General features: G+C 45.3%; 1 protein-coding gene across 1 annotated transcript in view; it reads left to right on the top strand.

Moving 5' to 3' along the window:
• The window catches only part of CARD14 (caspase recruitment domain family member 14), a 123,131-nt gene that overhangs the window by 45,817 nt on the left and 59,362 nt on the right, over positions 1 to 17,952 (top strand). The window contains exons 10-11 of the mRNA XM_075349695.1: positions 16,218 to 16,306; positions 16,670 to 16,749. Coding sequence (XP_075205810.1) covers positions 16,218 to 16,306; positions 16,670 to 16,749 — 169 coding nt within the window. The remainder of the gene's footprint in view (positions 1 to 16,217; positions 16,307 to 16,669; positions 16,750 to 17,952) is intronic.

Below are 17,952 nucleotides of genomic sequence, written 5' to 3'. Positions count from 1 at the left end.
TGAATTTTAAGTTGAAGTCGCTAAAAAGCTTTGTTTCGTGACTTCTACACATTTTTTTTCCTTAGTCACAATAAGAACATCTTATAGAAATAATCTTAACCCCTTACCGACAAAGCCTGTTTTCACCTTTCTGACAGAGCCAAAATGTACAATTCTGACCAGTTTCACATCATGTGGTAATATCTCTGGAACACTTCAACGGATCCCAGTGATTCTGAGATTGTTTTTCGTGACACATTGTACTTCATGTTAGTGGTAAACATAGGTTGAATTTTTTAAAGTTTATTTGTGAAAATATTGAAATTTTGTCAAAAATGTTGAAAATTACTCAACTTTAAAATTTTCCACTTTTGTGCCCTTAAGCCAGAGCGTTATGTCACACCAAATAGCTAAAAAATAACATTTGCCACATGTCTACTTTATATCAGCATCATATTTGAAATATAATTTGTTTTAGTTAGAAAGGTTAAAAGTTCTTCAGCAATTTCTCATTTTTTCCAACTAAATATACAAAACCGAATTTTTTTTAGGGACTACATCACATTTGAAGTGTCTTTGAGGGGCCACAAGATACCCAAAAGTTACACGATTTTATAAATTGCACCCCTCAAAGTTCTCATCACATTCAAAAATGTTATTAACCCTTTAGCTGCTTTACAGGAATGAAAGCAATGTGTAAAGAAAAAATGAAAACTTTACTTTATCCTTATTCCACAAAAATATTGCTTTAGTCCCAATTTTTTCATATTCACAATTGTAGCGGGAGAAAATGTATCATGCAATTTGTTGTGCAATTTCTCCTTTCTACGACAATACCCCATATGTGGTGAAAAACTACTGTTTTGACACACAACAGGGCTTCAAAGGGAAGGAGTGCCATTTGACTTTTGGAATGCAAAATTGGCTACAATTGATAGAGAATGCTATGTTGCATTTGGACATCTCTTTAGGTGCCTGAACAGTGGAACCCCCCCCACAGGTGACCCCATTTTGGAAACCCTCAAGTAATTTATCTAGATGTGTGGTGAGCACCTTGAGTCCCCAGGTGCTCCACAGAATTTTATGACATTGAGCCTTGACAATAAAATACAAATCACATTTTCCCACATAAATGTTGTTTTAGACCATTTTTTTTATTTTTACAAGAGTAACAGAAAAAAATGCACCATACAATTTGTTGTGCAATTTCTCCTGAGTACGCTTAAGCCTGCTTTACACGTTGCAATTTCGCATATGATAGCGTATGCGATTTGCAACGCCCCCATTGTATCTGTGGCACGTTCAATTAGTTGAATGTGCCGCACAAATGATTAACCCCCGTCACACGTACTTACCCGTCCATACGACCTCGATGTGGGTGTCGAACATCCACTTCCTGGAGTGGGAGGGACGTTCGGCGTCACATCGATGTCACGCGGCAGCCAGCCAATAGAAGCGGAGGGTCGGAGATGAGCGGGACGTAAACATCCTGCTAACCTCTTTCCTTCCGCATTGCCGGCTGGAGCCACGGGACACAGGTAAGATCTGTTCAATGTTCCCGGGGTGTCACACACTGAGATGTGTGCTGCCTCGGGAACATTGAACAACCCGACTTGCAATTCGTCAGGATTCAACGATGTGTATGCGATGACGTTTAACGTTCAATCGCACGTACCTGTCACACACTATAATGTACCTTACGATGCCGGATGTGCGTCACTTACGACGTGACCACGCCGACACATCGTAAGATATATTGTAGTGTGTAAAGCGGGCTTAATACACCACATGTGGTGGAACACTACCTTTTGTGCGCAGGGCATGACTTGGAAAGGAAGGAGCGCCATTTGACTTTTAGACCTTAAAATTTGCTGGAATCGATAGAGGATGTCATGTCACATTTGGAGAGCCATTGATATGCCTAAACAGTAGAAACCTCTCACAAGTGACCCCTTTTTGTAAATAGACCCCTCAAGGAATTTATCTATATGTTTGGTGAGCACCTTGAATCCACAGGTGCTTTGCAGAATCTTACAATGCTGAACTATGAAAATGAAGAAAAAAATATGTTTCACACAAAACGTTGCTTTAGCTCCACATTTTTTTTTTAATTTTACAACAGTTGCAGGAGAAAATGGACCTCAAAAATTGTTGTGAACATCATCTTGATGCCCCATATGTGGTGGAAAACTACTGTTTGGGCACACTGTGAAGTTTTGCAGCGCAGACTTTGATGAAATGGTCTGCAAGTGTCATGTGGTGTTTGGAGAGCCCTTGAGGTGTCCAAACAGTTGAAACTCCCCTCAAGTGACCTTATATTGGATTTGATCTGGTGGTTCCCTGGGATGTGAATTGTATGATGTGTTGGTTGGCATATGTGAATTCTGTAGAGTACGTCAGGATGGCATATGTGAGTTGTGATGAAATAATTTTACTAGTCCATTTATGACTAGTAGACTTTGAAACATTATTTTATGCATAGGCCAGGTTTTTCGGGGCAGGTGTAGCAATGCCAAATGGTGCACTTTTTTATCCACCTTCTGTAACACACTTGGCACTTTTTTTTCCTACCTTCCTTTTTGCAGTTTCAGGGACCTAACCTGGGAAATGTTGCCCTAGTTCAACAAGGGCATCTTCAGCTCCAGTGGTACTGGGCTTACTCCTTCTGGAACTTCAAACATTAGGGCCTTGATCACTATGCCCTGAAACTGAAGGAATGTGTCCCTCTGGCCCGCACATTGTGATAGCATGAAGGGGTGCCATCTGTGATGTACACGGTCAGCATTTTGTATCACACCTTTGTTTTGCGCATTGGCACTGTACGGCTGGAGGACTTGATCAAAGAGATCAACTCCCCCCATGACCTGTGCAGAGCACCCATGCAGAAGTACCTCATACATCAGTGGGGGTGCTGTCATCACCATGTGTTGTGGTAAAAAAAGGACATCCCTTTTGACCTTATACTTGACCACCAGCAGGTTGTCACTACATTGGGTTGTGCTCTCACCTTTTCTGAGCAGCTAACCAATTAGCATCCTAGGGAGTCCTCTCTGGGTTTTTTGCACAGTACCACATACTACAGTAGCTCTGGCAAAGAGTGATTTGAAGAGAGGGATGCTGGTGTAGACGTTATCTACATACAAGTGATAACCTTAATCCAGCAAAGGGTGCACCAAATCCCACACAATTATCCCACTCACTCCAAGGACAAGGGGGCATTCAAGGGGTTAAAAATGGTGGGGGTACCCTGAGGTACTCTTGCACAGCTTGTACATTTTAATTTCATACCTAGACCTCTTATTAGGGAAGTATTGCCAGAATTTAAGTTTCCATTTGAAGTGTATTAGGGACTCATTTACGGAGGTTGTCTTTTTGAGGAATGTACACCTCAGTGAATTTGTTCCTAAAGTGATCAATGAGCAGCCTAACTTTGAAAAGTCAATCAAAGTTGGAGTCATATCCAGGTGGACACTGCATTATTGCCTCAAAGCGTGCCTGGAGCATAGACATGCGGAGTGTTATATAAAGTATCAGAACTCCAATATTAACAAAGTTCTAGCTTTTTCACTATCCCCATGTGAAGAGCAATGCACTAAAATGTCATCATTTACTCATCATGCATGTACAGGGGTCAAATTACCATATCATAAAATGAGGTTTTGGGCCTACAAATTTGTCTGCACCACCATGAGATTTACAAAATCCTCAGAGGAAAAAGACTTTGAAAAATTAAATTTCTGTGAGGACGGCAGTATCAAATTGGATTACTGATAGGGTCACAAAATCAGGACTCCGTGGCATAATCTTTCCAGGGTGAGGTCCACAGGGGGTCACTAACAGATGGCATTGGCTCATTAGCTGTCCTGGAGCATCTACGTGGTGGATCATTATCATTAGGGGAGGAGGTGGAGGAGGAAAGTAGAGGAAGGTGACACCTTCTCCCTCACTATCATTCTCAGAGGCAAGGATGGTGGCTAAAGGTCCAGTCACACTAAGCAACTTACCAGCGATCCCAACAACGATAGGGATCGCTGGTAAGTTGCTAGGAGGTTGCTGGTGAGATGTCACACTGCGACGCTCCAGCGATCCCACCAGCAACCTGACCTGGCAGGGATCGCTGGAGCGTCGCTACACGAGTTGCTGGTGAGCTCACCAGCAACCCGTGACCAGCCCCCAGCGCCGCGTGGAAGATGCTGCGCTTGGTAACTAAGGTAAATATCGGGTAACCAACCCGATATTTACCTTGGTTACCAGCGCATGGAGCTACACGTGCAGGGAGCAGCGCACACTGAGCGCTGGCTCCCTGCTCTCCTAGTTACAGCACACATCGGGTTACTTACCCGATGTGTGCTGCAGCTACATGTGCACAGAGCAGGGAGCAGCGCACACCGCTTAGCGCTGGCTCCCTGCTCTCCTAGTTACAGCACACATCGGGTTAATTACCCGATGTGTGCTGCAGCTAAATGTGCACAGAGCAGGAAGCAGCGCACACTGCTTAGCGCTGGCTCCCTGCTCTCCTAGCTACAGCACACATTGGGTTAATTAACCCGATGTGTCCTGCAGCTACATGTGCACAGAGCAGGAGCCGGCACTGACAGTGAGAGCGGCGGAGGCTGGTAACAAAGGTAAATATCGGGTAACCAAGGACAGGGCTTCTTGGTTACCCGATGTTTACATTGGTTACCAGCCTCCGCAGAAACCGGCTCCTGCTGCCTGCACATTTAGTTGTTGCTGTCTCGCTGTCACACACAGCGATCTGTGCTTCACAGCGGGACAGCAACAACTAAAAAATGGCCCAGGACATTCAGCAACAACCAACGACCTCACAGCAGGGGCCAGGTTGTTGCTGGATGTTACACACAGCAACATCGCTAGCAACGTCACAAAAGTTGTTCGTTAGCAGCGATGTTGCTAGCGATGTTGCTTAGTGTGACGGGGCCTTAACTCCTCAGATGAATATACTCTTTGTATGTGTGTGCGTGTGTGTGTTTGTAGTGTTTTCACGTATATTGAGTAACAAAATTTTATTCAGATGTGTTAGAATAAACTTTATTGGTTTAGGAGAGAAAAATAAATGGACATCAGCCATGACATAGCAGTGCCAACGTGCCTACTACCCTAAGCGACTTGTGATCAAGACCAGTAACAGTCGAAACATTTTTCTCAGAAGTCACCCTTTGTCTATACTCACCTGTATTCTCTATCTGTATTATCTGTGTTATCTAATAAAAACACCTTTGATTGAAAGAATGAAATAAGTGTGCATTGGTCATACACATACTTACCAATGCTTATATATAACTCGTTCACTAGCACCTCGTCTCAACCTGTGAGTGCAAGCCTATATTGACAAAACAATAAAATTCTCTGAGGCACCTGTGGGTTCAGAATACTCATTACTAGAGTTGTGCGCGGTTCGCGGGGTTGAGGTTCTCCAGTTCTAGGCTCGAGTGATTTTGGGGCCTGTTCTAGATCGAACTAGAACTCGAGCTTTTTGCAAAAGCTCAATAGTTCTAGAAACGTTTGAGAACGGTTCTAGCAGCAAAAAACCAGCTAAATCATAGCTTGGTTTCCGCTGTAATAGTGTAAGTCACTCTGTGACTCACACTATTATGACATTTCAGTGTATAGTGTGCGTGAACAGCTCCTTCAGATCACTGCTGTTTCTATAATGGCGATCGCCATTTTTTTTTTTTTTCCTTGTCTTCCTTCCCTATGCGCGCGCGTGTAGTGGGGCGGGCCAGCATGTCAGCCAATCCCAGACACACACACAGCTAAGTGGACTTTTAGCCAGAGAAGCAACGGCATGTGTGATAGGATGTCCATGTCACATGTCCCTGCATTATAAAACCGGACATTTTCCTCCAGGACGCCATTATCTCTTCTGCGTCTTTGGTGTCAGACATCACTGTCGCAGCTCCGTCCTCCTGAGTCCTATCGCCGATACAGCTGTATGCGCTGCATACACAGCGTTAGACAGCTTAGGAAGAGCACTTTCTAGCAGTCCTTTTAAGGGCTCAAACCGGCAGGGTCAGAGTTAAGGTGACAGGTCCTGAAAACAGCGACAGCGTCTGTGTAGCCAAGGTCAGGGATTTCCTCCCTGCATTTCCCTATTAGGAGGGAATAGAAAGGCAGGCTTCCATTCCTCTACCCAGAGCCCCACAATCCTGCCACTGTACCCTCCTGTCCTCTGCACACTCCAACTCATTATAACTAAGCCATTATACTTGCAAACACTCAGTGTACCTAGTGGCATCCTATCTGTGGCTATTGGACTTTGCTATAGTCCCACTAGGGCAAAGACATTTGCAGAGCGCGTCTGCCTGCATTGCACACTCCAACTCATTATAACTAAGCCATTATACTAGCAAACACTCAGTGTACCTAGTGGCATCCTATCTGTGGCTATTGGACTTTGCTATAGTCCCACTAGTGCAAAGACATTTGCAGAGCGCGTCTGCCTGCATTGCACACTCCAACTCATTATAACTAAGCCATTATACTAGCAAACACTCAGTGTACCTAGTGGCATCCTATCTGTGGCTATTGGACTTTGCTATAGTCCCACTAGTGCAAAGACATTTGCAGAGCGCGTCTGCCTGCATTGCACACTCCAACTCATTATAACTAAGCCATTATACTAGCAATTTTTGCTGCCAGTTTAAGGGCCGTAGTTGCATTGTCAGGGATATTTATTCTTTATTATTCTGCTGTTAATAAAGCTAGACCACCACTGCAATCTACACCACCTCTCAATTTTTACTACCACATTTTCAGTCCACAATCTTGTCGCAATCAACATGAGTGGCAAAATGACAGATGCTGGTGGAAAGGGGAAGAGGCGTGGTGGAAAAGGCAAAAAAGGTTTTGTCCATGGGGAAGGTGGCAAAGCTCCATTATCATCTGCTGAAGATAGACCATCTACCAGCAAAAGTAAGATGTCTACTACTTACCATGGACAATCCGATGTGCTCCCTTTTTTACGGACACGAACAACAGGAAGAAAGGTAGATGATGGGCAAAAAAGGAAAATGCTTGAATGGATCTCAAGTGGTCCAACAAGTGCCCTCTCAGCCACTTCAAGTACCGCATCCAAAAAACACCAGTCCTCTGAGTTGTCATCCCAATCACACTTGATTTCTCCCAGCTCTGAAGTCTCCATCAGCCCTGCACAGTATGGTGGAACTGAGATGGCTGAGTCTGCAGAGCTGTTCAGTCACACTATAGCCTGGGAATCAGAGGTCTGCTCCCAAGCTACAGTGAGTACAGAACAGGAAATGGTCTGCAGTGATGCCCAGAACCTTTGTGACTCTGATTCAGGCCGTGAGGAACAAGTTTCTGAGCATAATGTTGACCCTTTGTCACAAACTGTAACACCTGTGGTTATAGACAATGAGGAACATTCTGATGAAGATGAGACGCAGATACCCGATTGGGATGACAACTTAAATATTCGGTCAGGGCAAGAAGAGGCTCGGTCTGAGGGGGAGGGGAGTGCAAACACAACAATTGATGATGAAGTTCTAGATCCCACCTACTGTCAACCCCCAGTCAGGCACTCGAGGAGGTCAACAGAGGCGGTGGAGGAGGATGCAACCGACGACGAAGTTACCTTGCGCCTTCCTGGACAGAGTCGGAGCACTGGTAGCACGTCTACAACTGCATCCTCAGCCACCACTCTGCCTCTGAGCATTATTCGGGGTGGATCAACAGGTCGCATAGCCTCTAAGCCTTGCCTAGCCTGGTCCTTTTTTGACATAGAAAAAGATCGCCCAAATTATGTGATCTGTAAAATTTGTCATGGTTCTCTTAGTAGAGGTCAAAACCTCAGTAGTTTGACAACTTCTTCCATGAATCGTCACATGAATAAATATCATATGGCCCGGTGGGAAGCTCACCGTGCTGCAATGCGGCCTAGCGGAGCGAACCATCCACCGCCTGCCCCTTCCAGTGCATCCGCGCGCTCGTCATCTTCTAGGACTGTGGGGACAGCTGTCACACCTGTTTTTCCACCCACAACTTCCACCACTGTAACCGCAACAGGCAGTTTGCTTGGTAGGTCGTCAGTTGGTTTGGAAGGGGAAACAAGTGAGTGTGTACAGCTCTCTCAGACATCGATAGCACCAACTTTGGATGAAGGCAACATCATGTCTCCGCCTGCACTTTCCTCACAAACCTGCATTTTTCCAGGGACACCCTACTCAACACCGTCTACACACAGCAGCCAGATCTCTGTCCCTCAGATGTGGTCAAATAAAAGGCCACTTCCTGCGACCCATGACAAAGCTAAGAGGTTGACTCTATCCCTCTGTAAGCTATTGGCTACCGAAATGCTGCCTTTCCGCCTAGTGGACACACAGGATTTTAGAGACCTTATGTCTGTCGCTGTGCCCCAGTACCAGATGCCTAGTCGCCACTACTTCTCTAAGAAAGGTGTGCCCGCGCTACACCAGCATGTCGCACACAACATCACCGCTTCATTGAGAAACTCTGTGTGTGAACGGGTGCATTTCACCACCGATACTTGGACCAGTAAGCATGGACAGGGACGTTACATGTCGCTGACTGGGCACTGGGTAACTATGGTGATAGATGGTGAAGGGTCTGCTGCACAAGTTTTGCCGTCCCCACGACTTGTGTGTCAATCCTCTGTCTGTCCAAGTTCCGCCACTGCTTCTGCCTCCTCCACCTCATCTGGGTCCTCCACCTCCGCCCCAAGCCTGCCTGGTCACTGCGTTCTCACTGCGCAGAAGGAATCACGCACCCCTCATTACTATGCTGGCAGTAGAGCGCAACGGCATCAGGCGGTCTTTAGCTTGACATGTCTTGGGAATAAGAGTCACACAGCTGAGGAGTTGTGGTCAGCTCTGCGGTCCGAGTTTAATAAATGGTTGTCTCCACTCAACCTGCAGCCTGGTAAGGCCGTGTGCGACAATGCTGCAAACCTGGGTGCGGCCCTTCGCCTGGGCAAGGTGACACACGTACCTTGTATGGCTCACGTGTTGAACCTTGTCGTGCAGCAATTTTTAACACAGTATCCCGGCCTAGATGGCCTTCTGAACAGGGCACGAAAACTGTCTGCTCACTTCCGCCGTTCAAGCGCCGCAGCTGAGCGACTTGCATCGCTCCAGAAGTCTTTCGGCCTGCCGGTTCATCGCCTGAAATGCGATGTGGCGACACGCTGGAATTCAACTCTCCACATGTTACAGCGACTGTGGCAGCACCGCCGTGCCCTGGTGCAATACGTCATGACGTATAGCCTGGGCCAACGAGATGCAGAGGTGGGGCAGATCACCCTGATGGAGTGGTCTCAGATCAAGGACCTATGCACCCTTCTGCACAGTTTCGACATGGCGACGAATATGTTTAGCGCTGACAATGCCATTATCAGCATGACGATTCCAGTCATTTACATGCTGGAACACACGCTAAACACTATTCGGAGTCAGGGGGTGGGACAACAGGAAGGGGATGAACTACAGGAGGATTCATATGCGCAAGACACAACAACATCACCAAGGTCCAGACGTTCATCATCACCAAGGCGCCAGGCATGGGAGCATGGGGGACAGGGATCAACAAGGGTGCATGGTAGCAGGCGAGATGTTGAGGAAGGTGCATGAGGACATGAAGAAATGGAGGACGAACTGTCCATGGACATGGAAGACTCAGCAGATGAGGGAGACCTTGGTCAAATTTCAGTTGAAAGAGGTTGGGGGGAGATGTCAGAGGAAGAAAGAACGGTTAGCACCTCTATGCCACAAACACAGCGTGGACTTGGTCCGCATGGCTGCGCAAGACACATGAGTGCCTTCTTGTTGCACTACCTCCAACATGACCCTCGTATTGTCAAAATTAGAAGTGATGATGACTACTGGCTTGCCACACTATTAGATCCCCGGTACAAGTCCAAATTTTGTGACATAATTCCAGCCATAGAAAGGGACGCACGTATGCAGGAGTATCAGCAGAAGCTGTTACTCGATCTTAGATCCGCTTTTCCACCAAACAACCGTGCAGGTGCAGGGAGTGAATCTCCCAGTTGTAACTTGACAAACATGGGACGGTCTCGTCATCTTCAACAGTCTACACGTACCAGTAGGACCGTATCTGGTGCTGGTAACAGCAATTTTATGGAATCTTTTCATAATTTTTTTAGACCCTCCTTTGCAAGGCCACCAGAGACAACAAGTCTGACACATAGTCAACGGCTGGAGAGGATGATACAGGAGTATCTCCAAATGAACATTGATGCCATGACTGTGCAACTGGAGCCTTGCTCCTTTTGGGCTTCAAACCTAGAAAAATGGCCAGAGCTATCAACTTACGCCTTGGAGATTTTGTCGTGTCCAGCTGCTAGCGTTGTCTCTGAACGTGTCTTGTGACATCGTGGACAGACTGACGTTCATCAAAATGAACAAGTCATGGATCCAGAAGGAATTTACAACCCCTGTGTCATCCTGGGGAGAGTAAATGCTTGTAGATTTGGAATGTGCTTGATGCAAATCTAGCTGTGAAGTGTACAACTAGGGCACAAGTGCTGCCACTGAATGGGTGGGTGTGTGTGGGGCACAATTTTTTGAAAAAAAGGGAGACTCCGCTTGGAGTAACCCTTGCTTACATTGTTTTTAAAAGAAGCCAAGATGAACAAGTCATGGGTCAGCAAAGACTTTATCTACCTACCCCGGTGTCATCCTGGGGACGGTTAATTATGGCGTATTTTTGAATGTGCTTGATGCAAATCTAGCTGTGAAGTGTACAACTGGGGCACAACTGCTGCCACTGAAGGGGTGGGTGTGTGTGGGGCCCAATTTTTGGAAAAAAGGGAGACTCCGCTTGGAGTAACCCTTGCTTACATTGTTTTTAAAAGAAGCCAAGATGAACAGAGCTGGGATCAGGAAAGACTTTGCTACCTACTCCGGTGTCATCCTGGGGACGGTTAATTATGGCGTATTTTTGAATGTGCTTGATGCAAATCTAGCTGTGAAGTGTACAACTGGGGCACAACTGCTGCCACTTAAGGGGTGGGTGTGTGTGGGGCACAATTTTTGGAAAAAAAGGGAGACTCCGCTTGGAGTAACCCTTGCTTGCTGTGTTTTTAAAAGAAGCCAAGATGAACAGAGCTGGGATCAGGAAAGACTTTATCTACCTACCCCGGTGTCATCCTGGGGACGGTTAATTATGGCGTATTTTTGAATGTGCTTGATGCAAATCTAGCTGTGAAGTGTACAACTGGGGCACAACTGCTGCCACTGAAGGGGTGGGTGTGTGTGGGGCCCAATTTTTGGAAAAAAGGGAGACTCCGCTTGGAGTAACCCTTGCTTACATTGTTTTTAAAAGAAGCCAAGATGAACAGAGCTGGGATCAGGAAAGACTTTGCTACCTACTCCGGTGTCATCCTGGGGACGGTTAATTATGGCGTATTTTTGAATGTGCTTGATGCAAATCTAGCTGTGAAGTGTACAACTGGGGCACAACTGCTGCCACTGAAGGGGTGGGTGTGTGTGGGGCCCAATTTTTGGAAAAAAGGGAGACTCCGCTTGGAGTAACCCTTGCTTACATTGTTTTTAAAAGAAGCCAAGATGAACAGAGCTGGGATCAGGAAAGACTTTGCTACCTACTCCGGTGTCATCCTGGGGACGGTTAATTATGGCGTATTTTTGAATGTGCTTGATGCAAATCTAGCTGTGAAGTGTACAACTGGGGCACAACTGCTGCCACTGAAGGGGTGGGTGTGTGTGGGGCACAATTTTTGGAAAAAAAGGGAGACTCCGCTTGGAGTAACCCTTGCTTGCTGTGTTTTTAAAAGAAGCCAAGATGAACAGAGCTGGGATCAGGAAAGACTTTATCTACCTACCCCGGTGTCATCCTGGGGACGGTTAATTATGGCGTAGTTTTGAATGTGCTTGATGCAAATCTAGCTGTGAAGTGTACAACTGGGGCACAACTGCTGCCACTGAAGGGGTGGGTGTGTGTGGGGCCCAATTTTTTGAAAAAAGGGAGACTCCGCTTGGAGTAACCCTTGCTTACATTGTTTTTAAAAGAAGCCAAGATGAACAGAGCTGGGATCAGGAAAGACTTTGCTACCTACTCCGGTGTCATCCTGGGGACGGTTAATTATGGCGTATTTTTGAATGTGCTTGATGCAAATCTAGCTGTGAAGTGTACAACTGGGGCACAACTGCTGCCACTTAAGGGGTGGGTGTGTGTGGGGCCCAATTTTTGGAAAAAAGGGAGGATCCGCTTGTAGTCACCTTGCGGTGTTTTACATGAGTTTATAAGGGCGTGCCATGCCTATATCTGTGTCTCCTCCTCTTTTTCTTTGTCCAGCTCTTTTGTTTTTGCAGAAGTATATGTCCTTGTCACTTTCCCATGTGTTTGTGTTGTGTTGTGAGTTGTTTGTCACCTTTTGGACTCCTTTGAGGGTGTTTTCTAGGTGTTTTTCTGTGTTTGTGATTGCCTGCCATTGTTTCCTATGCAGTTCGAGTTCGGTTCGTCGAACGTTCGACGAGCCGAACCCGAACGGGACCTCCGTTCGGCGAACCGGCCTCGAGCCGAACCGGGACCGGTTCGCTCATCTCTACTCATTACACCCTAAATCAATTCCTTACGTAGTGACGTGTTCAATATGGGGTCACTTGAGGGGTTTCTGATGATCTGGCACCTCAGGGAGACCATAATTTATTCAAACAGAATATGCGCTCTAAATACCAAGTTGCGCTCCTTCCCATCTGATTCCCGCCATCTAAATAGTAGTGTACAGCCACATATGGGGTACTGCCATGTTCAGAAAAAAATGCATAACAAATTGCCCTATCCATTGTCTCTTGTTACCTCCTCTTTGTATGAATTAAAATTTTTAGGCTAAAGCAAAAAAAAAAAAACTACAATTTTAATTTTCGCAGCCCAATGTAATAAAATTCTTTGTAATTTGGGGGTTAATAATACTCACACAACAATAGATGAATTCATTATAGGGTTTAGTTTGCCAAATGGGGTCACATGGTGGTGTTTCAACATTTCTGGCATATCAGGGGCACTGCTAATGCAATATGTTGTAAAAATATGCATTCCAAAAATCAAATAGCGCTGTTCGCTTTCAGTCCGAGCCTTACCATGTGTCCAAATATTGGTTTTGACCATATAGGGGGTATCACTGTGTTCGAGAGCAATTCTATAACAAATTCTGGGTTCCATTTTCTCCTATTATCCATTGTAAAAATTAAAAATCTTGGGCTAAAATAACATTTTAGTGGAAAAAATAACAATAATTTTCATATCTACGTTTTAAAAAGTTCTGTGAAGCACCTATGGGTTCAAAATGCTCAACACACCCCTTGATGGGTCTTGTTTCCAAAATGTGGTCACTTGTGGGGGGTTTCTGATGTTTTGGTACCTCAGAGCCCCTGCAAATGCAGCATGGTGCCCGCAATCTATTTCAGCCAAATTTGCTTTCCAAAATTCCAATATTGCTCCTTCCATTCATATCCCTCCCATTTATCCAAACAGAACTTTTTCACTACAGATGGGGTATTACCGCACTCATAATAAAAGGGGTAACAGCCTGTGGGGTCCACTTTTTGGTGTTACCTCTTGTAAAAGTGCAAAATTCAGTGATAAAACAACATATTTGTGAAAAAAATGAAAATTTTCCATAGGACAACCTAATGGTATCAAATTATGTGAAGTACCTGTGTGTTCAAAATGCTCACTATACCCCTGGATAAAATCCTTGAGGTATCTAGTTTTCAAAATGGGGTCACTTGCTGTTTAGGTACCTCAGGGGACCTGCAACCAAATTTCCTTTTCAAAATTAAAATATTGCTCCTTCTATTCCGAACCCTTTAGGCCGCTTTACACGTTGCGACATCGCTCAAGCGATCTCGTTGGGGTCACGGAATTTGTGACGCACATCCGGTCGCTTCAGCGATGCCGTTGCGTGTGACACCTTTGAGCGATTTTGCATCTTTGCAAAAACGTGCAAAATCGCTTATCAGTGACATGGGGGTCCATTCTCGAATATCATTGCTGCAGCAGTAACGATGTTGTTCCTCGTTCCTGCGGCAGCACACATCGGTACGTGTGACACCGCAGGAACGAGGAACCTCTCCTTACCTGCCTCCCGTCCGCAATGCAGAAGGAAGGAGGTGGGCGGGATGTTCGTTCCGCTCATCTCCGTCCCTCCGCTTCTATTTTGCGGCGGTTCAGTGACGCTGCTGTGACGTCGCTGTGACGCTGAAGGAACTGCCCCCTTAGAAAGGAGGCGGTTCGTCGGTCACAGCGACGTCTCCAGGGCAGGTAAGTAGTGTGACGGGTCTGGGCGATGTTGTGCGCCACGGGCAGCGATTTGCCCATGTCGCACAACCGATGGGGGCGGGTACCCAACCTAGCGATATCGCTCACGATATCGCAGCGTGTAAAGCGGCCTTTTGTCCAAACAGAACTTTTTGACTACATGTGGAGTATCACTGTGCACATAAGAAAGTGGATAACAAATTGAGGAGTCCACTTTTTGGTGCTACCTTTTGTAAAAGTGAGAAGTTTGGTGATAAAACATTTTTGTGGAGAAAAAAATGAAAATTTTCAATATGACAACCTAATTATATCAAATTATATGAAGTACCAGTGTGTTCAAAATGCTCTCTATACTGCTGGATAAAATATTTGAGGTGTCTAGTTTCCAAAATGGGGTCACTTTTGGGGGGTTTCTGGTGTTTATGTACCTTGAGGGCCCTACAAATGCAACATGGGGCCACAATCTATTTCAGCCAAATTTGTTCCAAAATTCAAATGGCGCTTCTTCCCTTCAGACCCCTTTCGTTTGTCCAAACAGAGGTTTTCAACCATATGTGGGGTATCAGTGAGCTAAAAAAAATTGGGTAGCAGCAAATTTTGAGGTCCATTTGGTTGTGCTGTTTCTTTTAAAAGTGAGTCACTTGGGGCGAAACCAATATTTTTAGGTAAAATGTAAATTTATTTTTTCATTCCACTTTGCATTCATTCCTGTGAAGCCCATAAAGGGTTAATATACTTCTTAGATGTAGTTTTGAGCACTGGGAGGGGTTCTGTTTTTAAAATGGTGTCACTTTGGGGTATTTTCTGTCACCTGGGCCTCTCAAGGTCACTTCAAATGTGATATGGTCAATAAAAAAAGGGTTTTGTAAATTTTGTTGGAAAAATGAGAAATTGTTGATAAACCTTGAATCATCTAACTTCCTAACAAAAAAAATATTGTTCAAAAATTGTGCCGATGTAAAGGAGACATGTGGGAAATTTTATTTATTAATTATTTTGTGTCACAGAACTCTCTGGTTTAATGGTATAAAAATTGAAAAACTTCAAAAGTTTCAACATTTTTGCCAAATTTCCTTTTACTTCATAAATAATGCAAAAAATATCATCCTAAATTTACTACAATCATGAAATACAATATGTCACGAAAAAACAACCTCAGAATCACCGGCATCCATTGAAGCGTTCCAGAGTAAAGGCCGCTTTACACGCAACGACATCGCTAACGAGATGTCGTTGGGGTCACGGAATTCATAACGCACATCCGGCCTCATTAGCGTTGTCGTTGCGTGTGAAACGCATGAACAACCGTTAACGATCAAAATTACTTAGCTAATCGTTGATCATTGACGCGTCGTTCCTTTCCCGATTATCGTTGCTGTTGCAGGACGCAGGTTGTTCGTCGTTCCTGCGGCAGCACACATCGCTAGGTGTGACACCCCAGGAATGAGGAACATCACCTTACCTGCGGCCGCCCGCAATGAGGAAGGAAGGAGGTGGGCGGGATGTTTGTCCCGCTCATCTCCTCCCCTCCGCTTCTATTGGGCGGCCGTTTAGTGACGCCGCTGTGACGCCGAACAAACCGCCCCCTTAGAGAGGAGGCGGTTCGCCGGCCACAGCGACGTCGCTAGGCATGTAAGTATGTGTGACGGGGCCTAACGATATTGTGCGCCATGGGCAGCGAATTTCCCGTGACGCACAAACGACGGGGGCGGGTGCGATCGGCAGTGACATCACTAGCGATGCCGCTGCGTGTAAAGTGCCCTTTATTACATCATAAATTGACACTGGTCAGAATTGTAAAATTTGGCCTGGGCATTAAGGTCAAAATTGGCTCCATCATTAACGGCTTGAATATGGTAAATCTACATAAATACAGTGCAATACTAGCATACATTTTGATTTGCTCGTGGTAATGTCATCTAACCATATTTTCATCTTGGCAGGACCTAGGTTGTCAAACAAACAGTGACATTGGTGGCCGTATTTCTTGCAGTACCCTTCCTGATGATTATCTCCCTGATCTTTATAAAAGGTTAGTGGCTCAAATACACGTACAAGCTGATTTTACACCTGAGTGCCATAGCTTGCTCCATACACTTACATCACAGGTGCCGTACATGTGCAGCAGATGTTAGGAAGAGGTTAAAGTTTACATATGATTATTATTATAACTGGAATGATTTGCACAAGTCACAGACATATCTATTGATATTTGAAAGACTAGTCAGAAGTCTCTAGTTAGTCTCTAGGGTGGGCCTATAAATTCAGCATGCTTATCAAGCTGTCCAAGGAACCTTTAATACGTGCAAATTCAAAACTAAACTAAATATAATTATAACGTAAAATACCACATAAGAATGATTGGGGTTTTTTTTGCTTCTTCCACTTATAACAGTTGTTCAAATGAACTTCCTGATCTTCTTGAGACTGAAAGAACAGAGATGGATTTTGAATGTGAAACAGAGTACAAGAAAGGTAAACTGGATTCAAACTTTAAAGCCTTTTGTTCACTTTGAGGAATGAGTTGGTCCAGGGTCGGGATCACGGATAGGAAGGGTAGGCACCGCCTGCCTCCCCAAGCGGGCACACTTTGGGGAGAAAAAAAGAAAAAAGACTGACATTGATGAATATTTGGGCCAGCTTCTTCCTCCAGCCACAGTCATTCAGCACAGTGACAGTCGCGGCACAGGCACAGTGAGGAGTGTCAGTGACTACACTCACCCCTCTCTCCGCCTGCACGCCATAACTGTCGCTCCCATCCTGTAAACAATTGTATTCATGTCTATATGATGCAAATACACTTGCTGTTAGTGCCACTCAGGACAGAAGCAGAGGAGTTTCCTGCCCCGCAGTGAATTCCATCAAAATGCTGGCCACTTATCTGCTGGACAGGCAGCTCACAGCGGGCGTAAATGTTCTATGCCCACGCAGTTTGCCTTCAGTAATGTAACAGAGCTGGAATAATCATGGGACCTTGTGTGGATTACGTCGGACCTGGTTATTATGGGGGTAATAAGGTGGTGAAGGAGGGTTTTTTTTGTATTTTATTTAAAAAGAATTCTCACCATTATTAATTTAGAACTTAGTGGCACTTGTGAGCTGTCATTAACCCCTTATTATTCTGATTGCCAAGTAAAGTTCCGGTATTGTCACATCTAATGGATGTGACATTCCTGGGCAGCTGTAAGCTGCTATTTTTAGGCTGGGGGGTCCAATAAGGATGGGTCTCCCCAGCCTGAGAATACCAGCCCTTAGCTGTTGGTTTTATCATGGCTGGGTATCAAAATTGGGGGTGACTGCACGCCGTTTTTTAAAAATATTTATCTAAATAATTTTTTTAAAAGTCACATGTGGCCCCTCTTAATTTGACACACAGCCAAGATAAGCACACAGCTGGGGGCTCCAGCTTGTAGCCGTATGCTTTATCTGTGCTGGGTATCATAATATGGGGGACGCTATGCCAATTTGTTTATTTATTTATTTATACACCAATAGAGATTCATACACAGCACCTCTGATTGGTTGCAGTCAGACACGCTGTCACACAAGGTGGGGGCACACCAATCAGAGATGCAGGGACTACTGGTGGGTGGGGGAAACAGTGCATATGTATGAGGTTAATGATCGGCGGAAGTAGCGTGACAGCCCCGAAGGAGACTCGGTAAGTATAACATGTTT

This window comes from Anomaloglossus baeobatrachus, chromosome 5, assembly GCF_048569485.1.
Source record: "Anomaloglossus baeobatrachus isolate aAnoBae1 chromosome 5, aAnoBae1.hap1, whole genome shotgun sequence".
NCBI lineage: Eukaryota > Metazoa > Chordata > Amphibia > Anura > Aromobatidae > Anomaloglossus > Anomaloglossus baeobatrachus.
Note: the sequence above shows the minus strand (reverse complement) of the source record. Positions and strands in the feature narration are given on the sequence as shown.